Source organism: Phyllostomus hastatus, unplaced genomic scaffold, assembly GCF_019186645.2.
Source record: "Phyllostomus hastatus isolate PE091 unplaced genomic scaffold, TTU_PhHast_1.1 phas_contig_86, whole genome shotgun sequence".
In the NCBI taxonomy this organism is placed as follows: domain Eukaryota; kingdom Metazoa; phylum Chordata; class Mammalia; order Chiroptera; family Phyllostomidae; genus Phyllostomus; species Phyllostomus hastatus.
Window position 1 is genome coordinate 6,701,186 of NW_025333977.1, and position 21,602 is coordinate 6,722,787.

General features: G+C 34.9%; 1 protein-coding gene across 1 annotated transcript in view; it reads left to right on the plus strand.

Annotated features, from left to right (window-relative positions):
• The window catches only part of TMPRSS15 (transmembrane serine protease 15), a 115,707-nt gene that overhangs the window by 12,405 nt on the left and 81,700 nt on the right, over positions 1–21,602 (plus strand). The window contains exons 5-7 of the mRNA XM_045851784.1: positions 3,887–3,922; positions 10,864–10,995; positions 16,538–16,646. Coding sequence (XP_045707740.1) covers positions 3,887–3,922; positions 10,864–10,995; positions 16,538–16,646 — 277 coding nt within the window. The remainder of the gene's footprint in view (positions 1–3,886; positions 3,923–10,863; positions 10,996–16,537; positions 16,647–21,602) is intronic.

Sequence of the window (21,602 nt, forward strand, 5' to 3'; positions counted from 1 at the left end):
TCAAAGTAACAGCAGCCTCTATGTCTATTGATGCTTATCCTAAATTTTTTATTCTAGGTATCCCCCATTCAGTTCAACAAACACTGTGCTGTGCACTTATTTTGGTTAAAACAATAATAATTGTCCATTATCCCTTATGTGTCAACCTTAATTCCAGTTATGTTTTTGAATTTAGATATTTGGGGATGTTAGAAAGTTAATCAGCATACAAATATCCACATCATGTGGAATAAAGGCAAACTCCAAATAATCTAATGTCCATTAAAATATGGTTTTACTGTAGAATGAATCAGTCAATATAGGTTTGCCTCTGAATCAGATATATAAAAACATGCAGAAGTTTTCATTTCGCTTTGTTTTGTTTCAATTTTGCAATAGCAAATGTGAAATCATGAACCCTGCTTTCCTTTACAACATTGGTTCATCAAACACCGTTTCCTATTAAGTCTCCTGCTATATCCTGGGATACCTATTCAATGAGAAGACAGTTAATGTTTTCTCTTGGAGCCTCCTCTACTGATGGTTTGGTACCCTCAACTCAGCTTCCGGAGCACAGACTGTTTCAGATCATTATCTAATTCAGTCTCACTAAAAATTACTGCGAACTATTGTTAGCTAGAACAGATGTGTTACCTGTCAACACAGTTACTCCTCATATCAATCCTATTACATGATGTCTTTGCCGCCCCCATTTTTCAGAGAAAACCAAATACAGATAATTTTGGTAACTTGCCTTAAATCACAGAGTTATTGAGGGTTGTATCAAGGTTTCTGACCCAGGCAATCAGACCCTAATGTCTATGTTCTTAACCATTACATTAGAGTTTGAACAATATTGACTGATTTTTTTCAACAGTCAATTTTCTTCTAGAAAATTTTCTTTTAGAAAATTGATTTCTTGCTATTTTTCTTTGAATGTGCACCAGTTTCTGCGGGTCTGTTATGGCCAATTAATTGACAGATGTGATAAAACTTACTTTCATGACTCCACACAATTGGGCTCTTTGAGGGAAGAAAGTTTGTGGTTTTAAAAAATATTTATTTATTCAATAAAACTACATCATTTTCATTAACTTAGAATAATTACCATGAATGCAATCAACTATATCACAACATCAACTTAAGAATATGCTCTTGAAGTTACATTTATTTTATTGAACTATGTTAAAATGTTTTTATAAACATGATACCAAATTTCATTTTAGGTATTTAAATTTAATATTCACTTCTAGCATGTGAATTTTTAAATTCATTACTTTATGAAAATGACTTCTTTGTGAAAATATGGCATAAACCTTGTTATCTTCCTTGTCAACAATCTACCATATATCATTGATGAAACTTTGCTATAGATCTTGTAGAAACAAGACAATGCAAAATGAATAAATACTGTAATAAACAATCTGGTTAGAAGAGAACCCACCTATTAATGCACTTACAGTAAATATAGTTTTGAATAAAAACAAGTACACTGGATAAGAGTTTTTATTTACTTATTTTTTTCCTAGACTGTATTTATTTATTTGTTTTTTGAGAGAGGGGGAGGAAGGGAGAAAGAGGTGGAGAGAAACAGCAGTGCATGAGAGATCCATTGATCAGTTGCCTCTAGTACACCCCCAACTGGGGACCATGCCCAAAACCAAGGCATGTACTCTAACTGGGAATTGAACTGTCAAACTTTCAGTTTGCAGACCTACACTCAACCCACTGAGCCACATCAGCAAGGGCTGGATGAGGGTTGTTATAAATAATACTTTGGTTTTCTTTATATCGTACATAGTTGTCATAGTTTTGTCATGTGAAAAAAATACATATATTTTTAAAACTAATACACAACTAACAGGTGAAGAAAATAGCCAGATTTTTTCATGTGAAAAGCACTTTATACTCAGACAGTACATCATTTCTAGCAGATATTATGTGCAAGAATATTTTGATGTCTTCCATGTGTTCCAATGCAGCATCATGGGTCCTAGGTCTGAGAAGTCTGATGTGTAAATGGCACATTACCTATCTTAAATGTAAATTATTCTATGATTAATAAGTGCATATTTTATTAAAGGATTAAGATAAAACAAACTTTTTCTTAAGCAAATGTAATAGAAAGAATATACAGATTTTAGAAATTTATCAAATGGATCACAATCAAATAATTATCAAACCTTTAGCATGAGATGAAACAGGAACTCTAAAGGATCAGATGCCCTTTGAATGAGTATTCCAACTGTATTCATTTTTTATAATATATGCATATTATACATCCAAGCTTCAAATTTACTTTACTTTATTGTAGCATCTTTGGAGAATCTCCCTACGGTGAGCCCTGCAACAACTTCAGGTCAGTACTGTGGCATTTAAAAACTAAGGTGGTGATCATCAAACTCCATGACATTAAGGAGGGATTCATTTTTTTCAGTAGCTCTTTCTGAGACATTTACTTTTTATATTAAAATAAGAAACATGCACTTGGTAAGGAATGATGTAGTTCATAATATTGCAGAGCTCGTAATGCCTACTTGTAGCTGCCAAGGATATGCATTTCCAGTGTCATAGCTTAAGCTCTGTAGATATGTGTATACATGTATGGATGAGGGTGTGTGTGAGTCACTGATCATGTCTCTTTACCCCCTCTGAAATTCTGTTTCTCATAAATCATAAATAATGCAATTTTCTGAATATTGCAGGTCATCCCAAATGTCAAATGTGTATATAAATGATTTTTAAATGAAAAGTGTGTTTGTGTGACCCCAAAATAAGACTCTGATCATACAGCCTTAGAGGTGAAAGCCCAGCATTTATGAGGTCACTAGGAATGAGGGAAAGAAAGGTTCAAAATGTATTGCACTCTTTGCAAAGGAGAATCTAAGGCTTCTGGTAAACTTTGCTCTTTTCAAGCATTTTCTTTACCTCATCTTTCTCACTGCAGTTGGACACTACTGCTCCTTACATTTGTAACTTCACTTTGTTTTACCAAGATCACAGCACCACCCAAAGAGTTTGTTTTGGGAAATTACCAGTAACTTTAGAATTAACCATGTTATCTAAAAAGTAAAATTATTCTTTTATAGAAAAATGATTTGAATGGAATCATTAATATGAACATTAACCCTGACTCTGCCAACTGCCAGAATCACTGAGCATGAGTGTTTACTGCTCTGAAAATCCGTTTCTCATAATCATGAATAATACCATTTTTCTGATTTTTTCAGAAGTTATCCCAAATATCAAAATTATATACCAATGATTTTTAGAGGAAACTTGCTATAAAACCATAAAGATATTACTTTTGGGATTCCCTATAATTATGACTGTTTTTTATAAAGCTGAAATCTCTAGTTTTAAAAAAAGTATCTACGTGGGCCAGGTACTATGTTTGACAAACATTACTTTATTTAACTCTCAAAATAATCATATAGAGGGGTAATATTTTTTCTTCTTAAAAGAGTCACACAGCTATTAAGTGTCAAACTCAGGAATTAAAATTAATTCTTCTGTTCTCCAAAGCCTATGGTCTAAGTATATTCCAAGTTCCTTTTTCAAATAACATCAGATTAACCCAGAACATTTAAGTCTACAGCCACTACTACAAAATGAACCCTACGTTTAGTTATTTTTGATGATTAAAAAACATCACATTCTGTCCTTAAAAAACACAAGATGGCTTAAAAGTTTGAAAACTTCCCCTCTACAATTCTAAAGAAGAATGAAAGCAAAATATTTATTTTTAGATCCAGATACAAATGATATGTTCTTCACTTAACAGATACTAATAAGTCACAGTAACTTAAAAAATATCAAGTTAAATGTTAAATGGGAAGAATATACAATAAATTTCTAATAATACATTTAAATGTAATAGTTGTTTCAATGTCATTTATTCTTACAGGCAAGTTAACAACCAACAGTCCTCTGGCAACCCCAGGTCAGTTTTAATCATATTATTTCTTTCATTTTAAAAAAGTTTTCACTAATGTTTCATTTCGGGCTCCTGTGAATTCTCTCACAAAACAGCAGTTAATATTACCCCTACTTTGTAGATAAGAAAATTAGAGCTTAAAGGTTTGCGGTTTTAGTGTAAGATTTCATCAGAAGATAGCAGCACCTTTTGAGCTAATGCCTGGATTATCTGGCCTCACTCCAGTCCTCTATTGCAACTGTGCTTATTATCTGTGGCTAAGAATGCTATCAGAGCGATCAAAACGTAGGTTCATCAGATGTGATGGATTTTGTCTTTGATTATTCTCTCTGCATGCAAGTTGGACATGATTGCACTCTTCTCTGTTCACTTTAAAAATAAAACAGCTAATTATTTTACACAAAATGGGTTGACTCTGGAATTGCTAGAGGAATTGCAAATAGGGACATGCATGCTAAGGAAAAACTGAAAGAACGTTACTTTTTAGACAAAAAGGGGGAGTTCAGAGGGTCTGTGAAAAACAAGATGCCATTGAAAGATACAGGAATTTGAAATGTAGTGACTTCGTAGTGGTTGAGTCGTGGTGTTTTATAGTTGGCTGGACCTGTTGCTAGCTAGGCAAGGAGAAAATGTTTCTTCTGCTAAAATCTGCAAGATAACAGTGAGTGGTTGTGTGTATGTGAGAGCTCCCCCTGCAGGGCTTTCTGACTTTATTTAAAACGAGATTTTTGAATGTATTTTCATACCTCCTGACACCAGTACTGGGTGCCAAACCACTACCAAAGTAACCTTGGATTTATTCACTCAACAATTTTTCATTAAATGCCTACCTTGTGCCAACTCCTGGTATGTAACTTTGATGTGACAATTTATCTGGATTTCTAGTAATTATCCTGATTCCTAGTAATTACTATTCTTTTATCTACCTGCTGGTTAACTAAAGTGTGCCTGTCTGGTCCTAAATGAAGCGCCTTGAATAGCCTACATATGTTCCTAATCTCTCCAGGTACACTCCATTCAGGCAATGTTGCCTAGATCTTCAGCTCTTAAAATGACACTGCCATTTTTGTGTTATTCAAATTTGTATCAATTGTTATATACATAAAAGGAGAGGACATTTCTATGTAAATACCCTTCTGGGTAAGACTGAATAATTCTTGTATAAAAGACTTCATGTGATGTTTGAAAAACAAATGCATGGATCATTAAAATACTTCATGAAATGAACCATCATACCTCCAAACCCCTAGAGATCTTTCATGGTAGGATAAGCCTGCCTGCTGTTGCATTTAGTTATTATTCATATAGCTGCACAACATATGGAAAATTAAAACTGCTCTTCAATCCTTAGTCCCTTCTCCAACGTGGAAGACTGTAGCATCTAAAATCACCTTCCAACACACTTTCAAAAAATGATATTAGGATTGATAATAGCTAATTTGTTTAGTCTAAAAGTAAGCTGAAAGAATAATCTGAATATATTTTGATTAATTTCTTTTCAAAACTTTGAAAGTCAGCAACAAGTATCCAAATTAGTGCCCCATTTTCTATTTCTCCGTGAGTGCATTGGTCCACTGAGTGAGTCATCTGACCCACTGAGGGTCCCGTAGGTGTATAGAATGTCCTGAGAAAAATGTGTGGGGCAACTTAAGGAGAAAAAAAATCAATGTCAAAGCAAGAAATCCTTGGACTTCAGTTTTCCCCCTTCACTAATCTGAAAACATACCCATCAAAAATGTAAAAGGTGGCTGAACCACATACCCAACAGCCTCCAGCCAAAGCAAACAATGAATGGGGGACAGAGAACATAGGGCGATATGCCTCCCATGCTTTCCTCTCCTGAGAAGGGGGCAGAAATCTCTTTTCTTATGAAGAAACTATAGGAATTAGGTCAGCATACATTTATTCTTAGCTTTCACATTTTAAGCAGTTGATACGCAGAATGAAAACCACAGAGTAACACGCAATTCTCAATCGTTGAAAAGGCATGGTGAACCCACCACTAACTAATTTCACCAGTTACTCTCTATGCAGTGTTTGGCAAGCTACCTAGTCATTTTTAACTTTGTATTTATTGTCCGAAAGATAATTAAGATCTATACCTTAGAGAGTGGTCATAAGTATTAAAAGGGGAAATACAGACACAACCGCAGTATTGTCCCAATTTATGCCTGGTAAAAACACAACCAATATTATATCCCTTATCCCTTCCCCATTCTGACTTAGGAAAAAAATGCAGTTGGATACATTGTGGGGTTTTTTTAAGAATTCTCTAAAACTAAATTAAAGTTAAAAAACAAGATGATTGTACTCAGTAGTGCTCATTTTAATCCGATGATTTATTAGACAACTCCTTTTCTGAAGTTTCCTGTTATTGGAGACTATTGAATTACCTTAATCAATCCTCAAAGAATTATAATAAGGTAAGTAGGTGGCAAATATCATATTCCTTCTTTTACTGAATCTATGAGTTTCAAATCATCTGTCCTATTTATTCCTCTCATCCGGCAAGATATTATAGATTTATAGCAGGGAACAAGGCAATTAAACTTGAGAACCACAGTTTCCAAGCCATAATTTATTATGAATATGCTGTTCAAGGATGTTAAGTTTATTCTCATTTTTACATGCCTGAAAGACAGAGTTTGAGAAAAATCAGCAAATGCATGCATCATATACCTGGAATTAATACTATTATAAGTTCTGCCAAAGAAAATTTTTATATGATAGTGGGTACAAAGTCCATAAGGATTACATTCTATTGTTCAACTGCCTTCATTGCCAATTATCATAAAGTTTTACTAACCCATTTGGAACACTAGAGGAGAGAGATGAGAACCACAGTTGCATTGCACTGATTTCTTGGCTGCTAGAGAGCACCTAGAGGGGTTGTTTTGGGCATTTGTTCAAATGCTTGAAGGGTTTGTAGCATACGGCTTGTTCCAGTCTTTTGTTACTTACTGTGTAGGCAATAACTGCAGAACTACAAAGTTTGGCTACCATGGGCTTCCTCAGTCTCACACAAAATACAATCTCACTATCATCCCCCTACATGGAAGAGTCGGGGAACTGAAGAAAAATAATGGTCTGATTTAATGAAAAGCATAAATTTGGGTAAAGAAAAGCTAAGATCGTGTAGAATTGTGCTCCTCAATTGAATTGCCTCAGGACTGTAACACAGGGCCTTTCCCTGACCCCAAATGCGTTATGACTTTAAGTGTTATTTTTTCCTCTGCATTTAAGAGAACATGTATATACTGCTAAGCACTCAAGACATTTCTGTGCACATGATATCAGAACTGTTAAAGTACCTTTCCTCTATAATTTCATTTGGATTGACCATCCGTAGTCTTTCTAAAGAGATTAAATTTGTTCTATCAAAGTAGATGAGAATTTCTGTACAGTGATATGTACTTTTCCAGTACAGTGTGGTAAAATGAACCTGGTCTGTGGAGGCAGACATTCTTGGATTCAGATTCTACTTGCACTACTAAGTAAGCTACATAGCTCTTGGGCTTAATTTGTCTCAAACAGCTTTGGCTGCTAAGCATTATTACCCCCACTTAAATGACTAGGAAAATTAAAGTCTAAGATTTCCAAAATACGATTTTCAAATTATTGCCTTGCATGTAACATTTATTATAATGGGTTTGGAAGAAAAGGATGGATGTCAGTCTTTTCAGACTCCACCTGCCGAACACGGGCTACCCTGGAAGGCACAGGAGGTTCTTCATCCCAAATCACTAGAAATCGCTGTGACTTCGGAGCATGCCGCAGTCATCACATTGAGTTGTTACTGAATCTTTCATGATACAAACATAAATGGATAATTAAAACCTTTCATTTGCAAAACTCTACTAATACCAATTTATTAGTGGGTTTTCATAATATCACAGAAAAAGAATGCCCCCAAAATAAATACCATATAGATATAAAAATATATGCATGTCTTTTATTCACTCAAAATGGCAGTAACTAATATTCAGGCAATTTGATCAACTTCTAGTAAACAGACCAATTAATGTTTTCTTAAAATACAATTATTTTACTTCTTTCCTAAAATTCTCTATTGAGAAGTACAATGCAGACTTACAAAAAAAAGAAAAAACAAAGCAAAAATTAAGGGATGAACTGGCAAATAAAGTAGTCCACAAGTCGAAAAACTCTAGTTTTAAGAATGGAAGGTCATTTTTAGAATACTGGCATCTGGCTAATTTCTATAACCATTAATTTTTAATCAATGGTTTTGTTGGAATTTATTGCCATATGTGTGTAATGTAAGAAGAGGTAAAGAATACAATCTTATAAAATGTACCCTAAAATGCACTCCCCTTATATAACAATTATATTTATATTTTCCTTATTGGTTTCAGTATGAAGAACTTTCCTTTCTTCATTGACCAAGGTAGCTGAAAAGTGTTTATAAAGCTGAGTTCTGAGAAATATAGCACAAAATAAACTAGAGTTCCTAATATTTCCACTTTCAAATCAAAATACTTCAAACTGGAGTTATTTTCTAATTCCACCATCTGTTCCTCTTTTATTCACTGTTGTGACTAATGACCATTAGTAATTTAACTCTGAAAGTGTGAGCATCATTCTTAGCACTCCTTCTCTGCCTGCCTTTGTTCAGGAGCACATATGGCCACGAAAGCCCACTGATTTTACCTGTAAAATAGTAACAGTCCACGCCCCATTTCCTCTGCTAGTGTGAGAGTTCCAACCCTCATCAGCTTCCGCCTTTACCAACTAATGGCTTCTCTTGTCTCCTCTCTCTATGTCATTCTCCATTTGGTTCCAGAATTGTGTTAATGAGACATGGACTGGTCATATCACACATATACCTAAAAATTTTCAATGCCATTGCCTATAGCAATTTTTTTTCTAACATTTTACAAAACAAAGTAAGTTCTGTAGGATTTGGCACCACATTCCCTGCCTTGCACGACTTTCACAAACATCCTACCATCCAGAAAAGTTAGATTCATCTGTGTACCACACATTTATGTGTTCTTGTCACACCATGTATGCATTCTATACACCTCTCTTCCTGGTATGTTTTGAGAAATCCTTCAAAACCCAGTTTTTGTAGAGATCTTTACAATCTCTGCCTCAAAAAGAAACAAATTGCCTAGTCCTTATTCTCACTGCACTTTTTAAAATATCTCTTTAAAAACTAATTAGTTAATGACTCAGCCTGTCACTGAACTCCAAGTCCCATGAGCCTAGAGTCTCTGTCTTACTCTTCCTTTTGACTCCATCCCCTTAAAAATTTGTGACACAAATAAACATGCAATAAATTCTTGTGGAGTGAGTGAATGATCGTTAATGACATCAAAGGATCCCAAGTGGTGTTCCTTGCCCTGTGGTTTTGAGGCTGGGTCTAGAGAATGTAATAGGCAATGAACAGAGATACACAGCATCAGGAAGTGAGGTTCCCATGAGAAGCATCAGAGCAGACAAAGTTTATATCTTCCTAGCTGTACCCCAAAACCTGTTCTTTTAAATGCTGAATACTTAGAATTCTACTAACTACTGTTAAAATGAGACATAGAGTATCCAGAGTAAAGCTTTTCTGTTGTTTATTTACTTAGCAAGCATTTATGGAGTACTATTGACACTGCCTTTCACAGACTCAGTGACGAGGGACTCTTTCGGTGATTCTCTCACAGATATCAATGGTTATAGTATGCATTTGGGTTTACTCAATATCACTTTTATCATTCTTTTTTTGTTGTCTTAAATGGGGGTATTCTGTCATTTGGGAAGAGCTCTGATCTTTATCCTATTCAATTTTTAGATGTTAGGTGATCCATGAACTTCTCAATATGTATATCCTTTCTAACTGGAGCTTATTGCAAAAGTCCAATTTAGTTGTATATATACTCAGCAACCCTATCCATAAATGTTCCAAATTCAGTATTACCTTAGTAGATTCATTGACATAAGCACTTTTATTTTCTCAGTTAATTTCATGGGGCATTAGAAGAAATTTCAAAATAAAATGTATTTTTAAAACCCAGCAGATGGCACTGCAGTGCTGGCTTTAAGATGAACAATAACAAAAAAAAATGCTATTGAGCTTAAGGATTTTTCAAAAACTTAAAACCATCCTTGTCATTCTGATCAAGACAAAAACCATTCAAATTCTCACATTGCTCTGAAACATAAAAACATATGTCTTTATCTGGTGAGGATATGACGATGTCATTTTTAGAACTGCATCTAAGTTTTCCAACTTAGTTTCTTGAAGTAAAATGCGTCTCTTGCTGCACCTCTATATGTGGGTATGTGGAAGAGGAGCAGGGGCAGGACAGGAGTGGCTGAGAGGAGCACATCGATCAGACCCCCTGCACCAGATTGTAGCATAGAACACTTCAGAGCCTCTGCCCCAAGCAACAAACAAATATTAAGGGAATGTTCATTGGGTTTTGTCACTACTCAATGTAGCAACGTGCTGGGAATTTTAAGTGTTTTACTTTACCACAAAATGGCTTTCATTGACAAATTTTCTCTTCAGAATACAAACCCTGACTTCAGCCACAAAATTTTCATATATGTTTATAAGTAAACAAAATGATTATAGTAATGCAGAGGATGTGAAAAATACTCCAATAAATTGTCCCATATGACATATATAACAATCCTAGGAGGGGTAAACATTAGGAGCCAGATGTTAAAACTGCAGAATTGATTTATCAAGATTAAAATCAAACAAGTAAATGTTTATATTTAACATCTATGAATAAACTTTTTTCAAGATATAAAATTCTGAATTTTTACAGATGGTGAGTCTATTGAATGAAACAAATATTGATAGTAGAAATTAAAATATATGTCTATAAGTAAAAACCTAAATGACAAAAATACATAAATATCTAAACATTATACATATGGTAAGAAATTAAATCTGGTATGCAGTAAAAATTCAATCTTTTCTTCTAAAGGAAATGTCTCAGTGGAGTGTCAGCCTGGTTCAAGGCCTTGTGCTGATGCTATGAAATGTATCTCAACTGATTTATTCTGTGATGGAGAATTAAACTGCCCAGATGGTTCTGATGAAGACAACAAAACTTGCGGTAAGTAATGTTCCCTCCCTGCTCTCTCCCTCCCCCCTTACTTTACATAGACCATGTATATATACTGTCAATGTCAGAAATGTCCAAACCTGGGGAGAACTTTTATAAGAGTTTACTTTAGCCAAACTGAGAACATATGCCTGGGAGCAAGATCCCAAATGCTCTGGAGAATAACGGTTTGCAGTGTCTTTTATGCGTTTGAAATTAAGGAGGGAACATCAGGATTGCTGTGTGGAGGCGGGCATGCGATTACAGAACAGTACAATTGTGTAGAAGGAGGGATTGAGAGGTTGGCCACATATTAGAACGAGGAATCTGAAAGGGGCAGTTCAAAGGTATGTTAACCTAGATGCCCAGAAACAATGGAGGGGCTTGCTCAAGGCAAAAATTAGCCTTTTCCTAAAGAAGTTATATGCCTGGGGAGTGACTACCCATCATGACCTGCGCAGTTATGAATTTATGATCAGATCACCCTGAGAGGTTACTTTCCATAAAATCTCTTGTCTTATCCACAGTATACATGGCCTAGACCAAGTATGTATGTGGGCCTTGAGTATGTATACGTAGACCATGTTTGTATATGTCCATCCTGACTGTGTGCACAAACATACACACACCTCAGATACCAGAAACTGATGGAGAATAAGATATCACAATAAGCTGTGATTATAACATAATATAAAATCTTTAAAAAACTATATTGATATTTTTCTAAACTTTATTATACAAAATTGAAATTAATTAATTAAAAAGAATTTCATGTGTTGATAACAGAAAGGATGATGTTGTTGACGGTGCCCATCCTAAATGGAGGAGGAGAATGGCATCTTTTTTGATCAGTTATTAAACTATTCCCAAATAGTTACTATGAATTTGAATGATTTTTTCCATGTTTTTTCACTATCATAATATCAATCTTTGTTTTCCATTTTAACCACCCCAACACAGTAATTGCCATACTTTAATTTTGATTGTTGCTTTTATTTGCTTTTTGGCATGGAAACAAGTAGACAAAAAGTGTACTTGAGTTGTAGTTCTGTAAATAATGGAAGCCAATTTAGAATAAGATCTTAAAGTCTCATAAATAAAACATCTGTGTTTTATTCATAAATTTTGACATTTGTTAATGCATTATTATTATTATTATTATTAATTAGCACTTAAGTAGTATTTGCTAAATGCCAAACATGGCTCTAAGTGATTTAAACATATTTACTCTGACTTATTTCCTCATTTTATAGCTGAGTAGCATATATATGAATGATTATGGCATAAGTATTTGAAACGTACAGAGAAATAGATTGATAAGCAATGTAAAGACCTATCTGAACAATTCCAACTTAGAATTGGTTCTTGAAAAATTAAATTGCCAGCATGAATTGAGTAGTGTTTTGGTATGATTCATGAACCGTGTTATCAGTGACCCTGAGCACAATCAGTTCCTGCACGTCCAAAGGCCATAGTTACTATTTGCTATAATTTGCTTTTCCAGTATTTGTTTCACTTTGCTCTTCTGGCTTGATATTAATTGAAGATGAATGTTCCAATGACAACCAAAGTTTTTAAAATTACCTATCCGCTTAATGCATACTTTAAAAGACAGGGAGTTGGTGTGTTCCCCAACACCAACTCCAAAAAAAAAAAAAAAGAGGCAACAACTAAAGAGGCTTCTTCTAAGAAATCCTAATACAAATGTTCTTGGATAAAATTCAAACCTTCAAAGTTTAACTACATACTTTGAAGTGCACTCAGAGCATATTGGAAGAAAGTGCAGGCTACAGAATATTTTAAAATCTATTTTATGTAACTAAGTTATTCAAAGAAGAAGAAAGAAACATGCTTTTTGCTATGGTTTTCAAGAAGTTTCCAAAACCTTTTCAGGGAGAATGTGATACAAGTGTGCCATCATGAGGTGATACATGATTTTGGTGATGTTGATTTATATTTCAAAAATAATAATGTATGTCAGAGAGACACATAGCTTTAAGTCTGTATAATGATGATCAATAATTTTAAGTGGGGGATATAAAAATAAATTGAATAATCAAAGAATGAACTACACCTATAATTTGGTCTTCACTGGCATGGAGTTAATAATTTTTATGATAAATTAATATTGGTGCACATCTAAAAATTACCATAGATGGATCTTGCGTGACAACTTGTCATAAAGTAAATTAGAAAGCCATGGATTATTTTTCAGAGCCACTGTAAATTCATGACATGAGCCTCAGTATTAAAACTGAATTAATTCTCTAAGTTTGTGTTAAGGACAATTGAAGTGCATTGCTACTTTTTCATATATTGGAGATTTTGTGTTGATTGAACTTTAATGTCAACTTGCCATCCATGTCACTAACTTTATTAATCCCCTGGATTTCCATTTCATATTTTTCTCAATTCTCTTTATTATTTATATATTTAAAGTAGCAGTGTATGTATTTTGAAAAATAAATAGAACAAACATTTGAATAAGAAAGTGCACACATCAATCAATTACTCTACATTAATCCAGCTAGAATTCAGGCATATAAGTTGTTTCATTTATCATTTAATCATTGAATGATGAGTCCAAAGCCAATGACTTCAGCCCCAATTCGAGGAGCTCTTCTACATGAATGCCCTTGTCCATCAATCTACATTCACAGAAAAATCAATCCAAGAGAATTCCTTCCATGCAAAATTGAGCAATGCTCTCTCTATGTTGTTTCTCTCTCTAATTCTAGTCTATGTTATTAATAGTCACGTTAATGTTGACTTCCTCACACAGCTTCCTCTTTCAGTCTTTAGTTATTTAGGTTTGCACTACTTATAGCTGACTGTGGCTGAACCAAGAATTCTTTAAATTGTTTTTCTCTTCCGATTAGGATTGCATCAGCAGGAACGTTCACTTTCTAGCTGACCTGTGAGAAGGAAAGATGCTGACTCACAGCTTTTAGGCCAATGTTCTGGTCTATTTGGAAGTTGGCAAAAGTCTCCATAGATTGTTTGTATACTGCTATGTTGTGCACAATAGAATTACATGCATGGACATAGATCACATCCACCCAAGTTTGGTTTGAGCATCCTGGAGAATCCAATGCCCTGTGCAAACACACAATTAGTGAATATTCAGCCAGCAGAGGGAGATATCAGGGAGTCCTAAGAGCATCCCTGTATAAACCCCATCCCATTACAGACAGCATTTCAGGTAGTGTAGTAGAATGGCTGATATTTTTTGAGAGGTTCATTTATCTCCCATTCCGAATTTTCTTTCTAATACCGCATTGGAAAGCACTTGGTGGTCTAAAAAGCTATAACCCTGAACACCTAGTAACCCTACTCAGCCACAGCTGGTTTATGTCTGTTTCTCCAAAAGGTTATCCTGCTTCATTGCCTTATGTAAAATTCCATTCTCCAGAAATATCCTGAAATTAACTGAGAAAGTATATAAAGTCTCTAACACAAACCTCTGTCTTGAAATAATAATACTGTGATATTATGAACTTTGCTATTATAAGTACTTAAATTTTATTGCCATTTTATTTTAAATGCCTTCAGGAATATTCTTCATCTTTACTTGCATGCAGGCATTTACTAAAGGCCCTTTAGAGCAGAACTTGACCCGTAGGTTCTCCCTTCCCACTAAAACTCAGCAATTTTTTACAACAGTGAACAGTCAAATAAATCATATTCTTTAGGACAGGCTAAATACAGTGATAAACCATCTTAGCAATCTCAGACAATAGCAGTTTATTTATAATTTACATACAGTCCAGGAAAGGGGGCAGAGGGCTGAGGTTTTATGTAAGCCTCGAGGATGCCAGCTCCTTCACCATCCCCTCTGGCCCAGGTCCTCCTCTATGTCCTCTGCAACCTACTGATAGACAGAGGGAAATAAAATATCACATAAAGTATTCTTACTTTTATGATCATGGAAGATAAGTGATTAATTGTCCGAATTATCTGGCATGATTTGCGGTGGGCAGAGTGGAAAGTGAAAGAGATTTTCTTTTGCGTCTAGAAAAGTATTAAGCTCTGCATTAGAAGGTCACACATTCTACTTTTTATCTTGAAATCATATAAATTCGACTTAGCCACTTTTGTTTGTTCCAAGATTATACAAAAGGAGATTATTGCTCTCAACGAGTCACAATTTTATCTCTTTCCTGAGGTTTGTAACATATTGTTCAGGGTTTAATCCTTGCATCTTGGGTTATTATCTTTTCTGTTCTCAGTTTTTCTTTTTTGTTGTTGTCTTCCATAGGGAACCAGGCCATCAAGTCATAAGCCAGTGCAACCCATTCCTAGGTCATTGTTGTTAAAAAGTCTTTGAATCCAAAACTTTGTTTACCAAAGTCATTTTTATCCTTTATAAAAATTATACCAAAAATTGTTAAAAGCTAACTAAAATTATTAGATTTTTACCAAGGTTTTTGTGTGCTGTTCTATTATTTCTTTTTTCACCCATATAAAATATTTGATGCCATATAATAGCTTGTACTTTATAACCTAACAGAGTTGCTGTATAATATCACAATGGGATTTTCCATCCTCAATTTAGAATTAACTTATTCAAGTGCTCAGCTTCCAGGAGCAGAAATTTAATTTTGATAAATTTCTTTGATTTCCCTACCCTCCATCAATGCCTCTGGTGTATCAAGAATTAAGAACATGCCAGGAGAAAAAGAACACAGCTAGGAATCATTATTTTATACTATTATATCAACAGAACTATGTAACTAAGTATATAGAAAATAATCTAAGAAAAACTAAAGATTGTAAAAATCAAATTTTTTGGCACATGCTATACATAGCAAGTACAAAATAAAATGCTATAGGATGTGGGTCCTGGTGCAAGCTTTCAAGATGATTTTAGTCAAGTTGAAATGATCCAGATATAAATTAAAGATGTCTAGTAATACAGGACACTGCAAAGAAGTAGTGAAATGTACATGAAATGTGTTACAAGAATTATTGTAAAAGAGGAAAATGAGGAATCATGGAAACAAGACATTCAGGAATATTGAATGAAAATATTGAGCTACATAGCAAGTCCATACAAAAGGGGCAAGAACAATGAAGTAAAATAGATTGAATTCTGTCTAGGCCACTTTGTTATACAGACCACATGACTGCCATATTCTGATTATTTCAGGAGGACACAGAGCTTACTGCATATATTTGAGATTCATTTTAGCTCCAATTTAATGGGGAAAATATGACAAGATATTAGTAGGCATTTTTCTAAATTGGAAGTTCACAATTCAGGTATATTTACTTCCTTCCAAATACGAAAGACTATACTAAGGCATTAGTACTTAGAAATAAAATGTTTGTCTAAAGGACTCTATAATGGGGTATGTAAAAGTGCTTGATGATAACCAATGATTTTAAGCATGAGATCTACTTCCGTCAGATCATTTCAGTTTTGTAAAATAGCCTAGTTCATGTTCAGTGGTGAGTGTTCTGTAAAGTGTTCATTAACCAAATTAAATCCCATTTCATTTGAGAAATGCCTCCAAGATTGTTTTTGCCTACCATTAATTGCCATTTTTTACAGCCACAGCTTGTGATGGAAGATTTTTGTTGACTGGATCTGTGGGGTCCTTCGAGGCTACCTCTTATCCAAAGCTTTCTAAATCAAGTGTTGTTTGCCAGTGGATTATACGGTAATATGCCATCTTCTAATCCTTGTTATTAAGTCATAAAGTCATTCTCGGATGTAATTAGTCTTTTCACCCCTAGTGATGTATCCATTTTTTTGACAATTGACATTTTCATTAGCTATGAAGCAAAGCCTTCCCAACTGATAACCTGTCCAAGAAGTTTCTCTCTTGCTCTTAACCTTTTAAAAAGGTCTTCTGTCCTATGAACGATACTTTCTAAAACTTAAAACCATCTCATTCAACTCTATAGCAAGTTTTCTTTTTTCCTGTGGTTGGCACAAATCAGGTGCTGCCAAATTAAACAGCATATGTGTATTTCTGTGTGTCGCAAGAAATGATATGTCACATCACACACATCCTGATGCCAGAATAGTTCCTTTCTCATTATGTCAGCATCTCTCTGAAAATCTCCTGTGGTGTGACTTAGTTATGGCAGAATAAGAGCTGGGACCACCCTCTATACACATCCTTTTCACTGTATCTTGAATTACACTTAGATCAGCTGCTATATATTTAACCTCCAAGTTCTTAATTCAGCTGACCAATCTAATCATTATGGTGATCAAAGTAATCAGACTGCTGATGGCTGATCTACCTTAATGTTCACCAAAGCATTTTTCACAGAAGAATGTTACCAGGTTTTCCTCCAGATATTCTAAGGGGAAATAATTTTTACTCAAATATGAGAAATACTGAAATAAACACATCACAATTTTTAAAAAGTGTACATAACTTCTCATCACTTTAAATAAGTTATTATGTGATGTAAATATCCACCAATATATGTTTCCTATGAAGTCCCTGAACATTTTTCCCCACAGAGCATTCAGTGCATGTGTTCTATGGAATTTACTTCGAAAAATGGCATTCCGGTTAGTTCTTTTCAACAGCTGGACGAGATTATGGTTTCCCAATCTGACCTCCTGTAAAATAGTTTTGATCATTGTGATGATTCACTTGAAAATTGGGAGAATCAGTCTAACAGCTGGTGAAGGAAGATTAAACGGCAGAGCTTCCGGTTCTTGTCAAACAAATGGTAGGAAATGGCCCCATAAGATTCACAAGGTTGTTTTCCTATGTAGACATATCCCAGAGATGAGATGGAGCATGAAGGAAAGATTGTTTTAAACACATTTATTTGGCAATAATCAAAATAAGAGCAACATCCTGTTTCGTTACATAATTTCTATTTTGGAGCTAAGCTCCATGAAAGCCCTGTAATACAAGTAGGAGCATAATTTCCTCTGTTTTCATGTTCTACACAACATGCTGCTTGTGCACCAAAGATACGATTTTGTATTTAAAACAGCGCACCAGGGGTCTTTGGTAAGCAGTAAACCTGCAGCCGTCTCTGCGCCGTGAGTCTACGGCGAGGCCCAGCATGGCGGGAGTGACTTGTGTGTTGCTGCGCACCTTTTAGCACTCAACTCACTAATTCAAACCTGAAAACTTATTTTATGAAATTATGACTTTTTCATTCCTAAATACAATCTTGTTCCACATATCAAAAAAAATAAAGGGGCAATTCTAAGTAATTCTTGCCAAGTGAAAAATTAACCAGTTCAAGGGACATTGATTCCAATATTACACTCTTATCAAATTTAAAAAGAACCATTTAGAAATTATTATTAGCATTGTTCATAAGTAAAATGAAAAATATCTATTTCTTACTCTAAATGTCCGCAGAAAACCTTAGAAAAATCTTAAATTACTTCTGAAAATGGGAAAAACATGAATCCTAAATGATGTATTCATGCAACCTTTCAACTTTTATTAATGCCAAATAAAAATAATTTAATTGTTATATCCAGTTAATAAATCTAGTTCAAATTTACAGGGCTTATAAGCAGAAAACAGTACTTTTGTTATAACAGTAATATCATTTGCTATAATGCTACTATGCTAATTAAAGATTTGTATGGTTCTGTTCTTTTTACTTCCTTTTCATTACTTAATTTTTAAAAAAACTATTTTAAAAAAATCCACCATTAGTGAGTAGATAATTTTAAAACCCAAAGAATATAAAATATTAACCTAAACAAATACTGCACTTCATGATTAAATTATTATTTAATTAATTATATAAATCATATGCTTATTTTTTTCTTTCCAAAATGGATTGTTATATTAGTGAAGCATAGTACCAGACAGTTTTTTTTTTCCTAATGGTGATCAAAGTTGGAGTAAGGGCAATAACTTTTCCTACAGGCTTAGAAGATGACCAATTAAATGATGGATAAATGTTTAAAAGGCAAATAAACTATATTTTCAGCTAGGCCAGGCCAGCCCTGGAATTATGCTAACACCACATTTAGCAGAGTATCAAATATTGAGAATGTGAGCCCTGGAGACAGACTGTGTGGGTTCAAATTTGGTTTTTTCAAATTAAAGACATGAAATCTCAAGCAAATGACTAAATAATTCTCTTTGACCAAAAATTTCTACATGTATGGAATTCAGCATTTCTAACTACAGAAGCCAAAGTCGTTATTATGAATAATCAATATGAAGTGCTTAGCCAAATAAGAAGTGCTCAGTAAAACTGGCCTATAAAATGATTAGCTATTGAAACAGGAATGCAAAATGCATAAAGTAATTTAGACAAGTTCCCATTCCTTTCAAAAAAAACAGAAAGGAACTATAATGTCTAATATTATAGAAACATCAGATTTTATATTCTCTAATTAATCTTACTTTTATTAATTCCTGTGTTGTTCTTGCAAGTGAGTTGTGCTTTTCTGAATCAGAAGAAAATAAAAAAAATATGTTTTCATTTCTCTCTCTACCTTCAATCACCTATTTTGAAAGAGCAAAGGACTCTTGAGCACAAAGGTTCCTAGGGAGCTGCTCTTGCATCCCTTAGCTTCACATTTTGAAACCACATTACTTGAAGATTTATGTATATATAAAGTTCTGGAAACACCAAAACTTTAATTAAAAGAACAGAAATCATCCCTGAAGCCTTCTTCATTTCTTCTTCTTCTGTCTTCTTCAGTGTTGATGCTGGATTCCCTAAAGTGCTCACCAGCGGGCTCACTCCCCTACCCCTGCACTGACCTAACACAGGTAGAATCTACGTAAATGGCAGCACCACCGTCTGCCTTGCTCTCCTTTGCTCAGTCTGGGCTGGGAAGATCTGCTGCCTCTGACACTGATCTCCTTTTACCCCTGCCAGCCTCCTATGATTCCTTAATATACCTGAGAGTGACCCGTGAGTGTGGCATCTCTTACATCTACCTGTCTTCCTCCAGTGGCCCTGAAACCTGAGAGCCCCTCAGGATTCTGCTGGACTACTTAAACGTACACGTCCCAGAATCCACTCCACAACTGCGGAACCTGATCTCTGGATTGAGGTCCAGATGTTGATGACAGTTCTCAGCTTACCTCTCTCGTAGCAAATACTGGTCAGGTTCAAAAACCTGTGTTTCTGTTCAGATGTCTTTTGATCCTGCCCTGATAGTCATTGTCATTACAAGATCCTCAATCTCCTTCCCTGAAGACTAAATCCCAGCCCCTGATCGGGATTCTAATTCAGTGTTCGCCAAAACTGAGGTCTTGCTACAAATGGACATTTTCCAACAATGACCTTTAGAATTTCAAAATTACCTACATTTGTGATGAATGTACACAATTTCCTAATTGAGCCAAGGGATTACTGATAATTTACTAAAAAAAACAAGCTTGCCACACGCTTGGGCAGGAGGCCTTGTTCATCCGGCATCCTCCACAGCCAGCCTCAGAGGCCAGGCCACCTGTCAGTCTCCTACGTGGCTTTGAAAACTCAGTCTTTTCCTGTTAGCAGCCCTTTCAGTCCTCAGCCAGTTCAGACATGATCACCCTGCTCTGCTTCACCTTGCGGCCCACTTCCCTTCCAAGGACTTCAGGGGAGTATTGCTCTACCTCCAAAACACTCAGATTGTTCACATTCTTCTCCTGCTACTTCAGGGATGTGTGGAGTTGTGACAGAAGCTGTCTTAAAGACCTTTCCACCAAACTTAATATCTAAAACCCAAATCCTATATTTAAATATCAAATTAAAACTTTCTAGTGAACCTGTCACACTTTTCATTCTATTCTCTTACAGTGTCAGCTACCTAGATTAATTTATTACTTCTATCAAAAAGTTGTGCTAGAGCTTACAAAGTACTAGACAGTATGAATGAATAAGTTGATCAAATATTTAAGTCACAATTTCTGGTAGGCAAGACAATTAAGTATATAACTATCAACTACAAAGGAAATGGATAACATGGGGTTTCCACCTAAGGGGGTACCAACCAATCAAAACCCATGTACTTTAAAAAAGTCCTTATTCATTGTTGTTTGTTTTAAAAGTAAATACTCAGTAAGAGTTTTAAAAATCCTGAAATATAGTAAGTGACTACAATGTAAATTATAAGTAACTTGTTTTAAAACTTTTTCAAATGAGGAAATAATGATATATCCCATACTGAGCCATTTTGTAAGTGACATTTTGGTCTTCAAAAATTTTTAATTAAGTTATGCAAATTTTAAAAAATTGACTTTATTAATTTGCATATTTAAATCATGTACATATTCTTTCAATTTTGTTATGCTGCAAATAAAGTATGAGGGAAGATGCCCTAAAACAACAGAATTATATTCTGAAGGGTGGGCCCATCTGTATCAGTGTACGAGCTGGTGGTGTGAGAGGCTGTGTTCGGCTTCAGTGAGTTTGTTTTGAAGACTCTTTGAACACGTTTGCCCATTTCATGATGGGTGATTACTAGCACACCTGACTACACCACGCTGAAGGTTCAGCATTTTTTTTACCAAAAATAGCGAAACCCGACTTCCACGGGCCCATCAACAGGCTCCTGTGCCCTAGAGCGGGTTTTTTAAAACCTGCGATACAGGGAAGCCACAGCAAGTGAACCGTGATATAGCAAGGGATGACTCTACTTTGAAGATGACTGAAGTTTAAACATGTAAGAATAC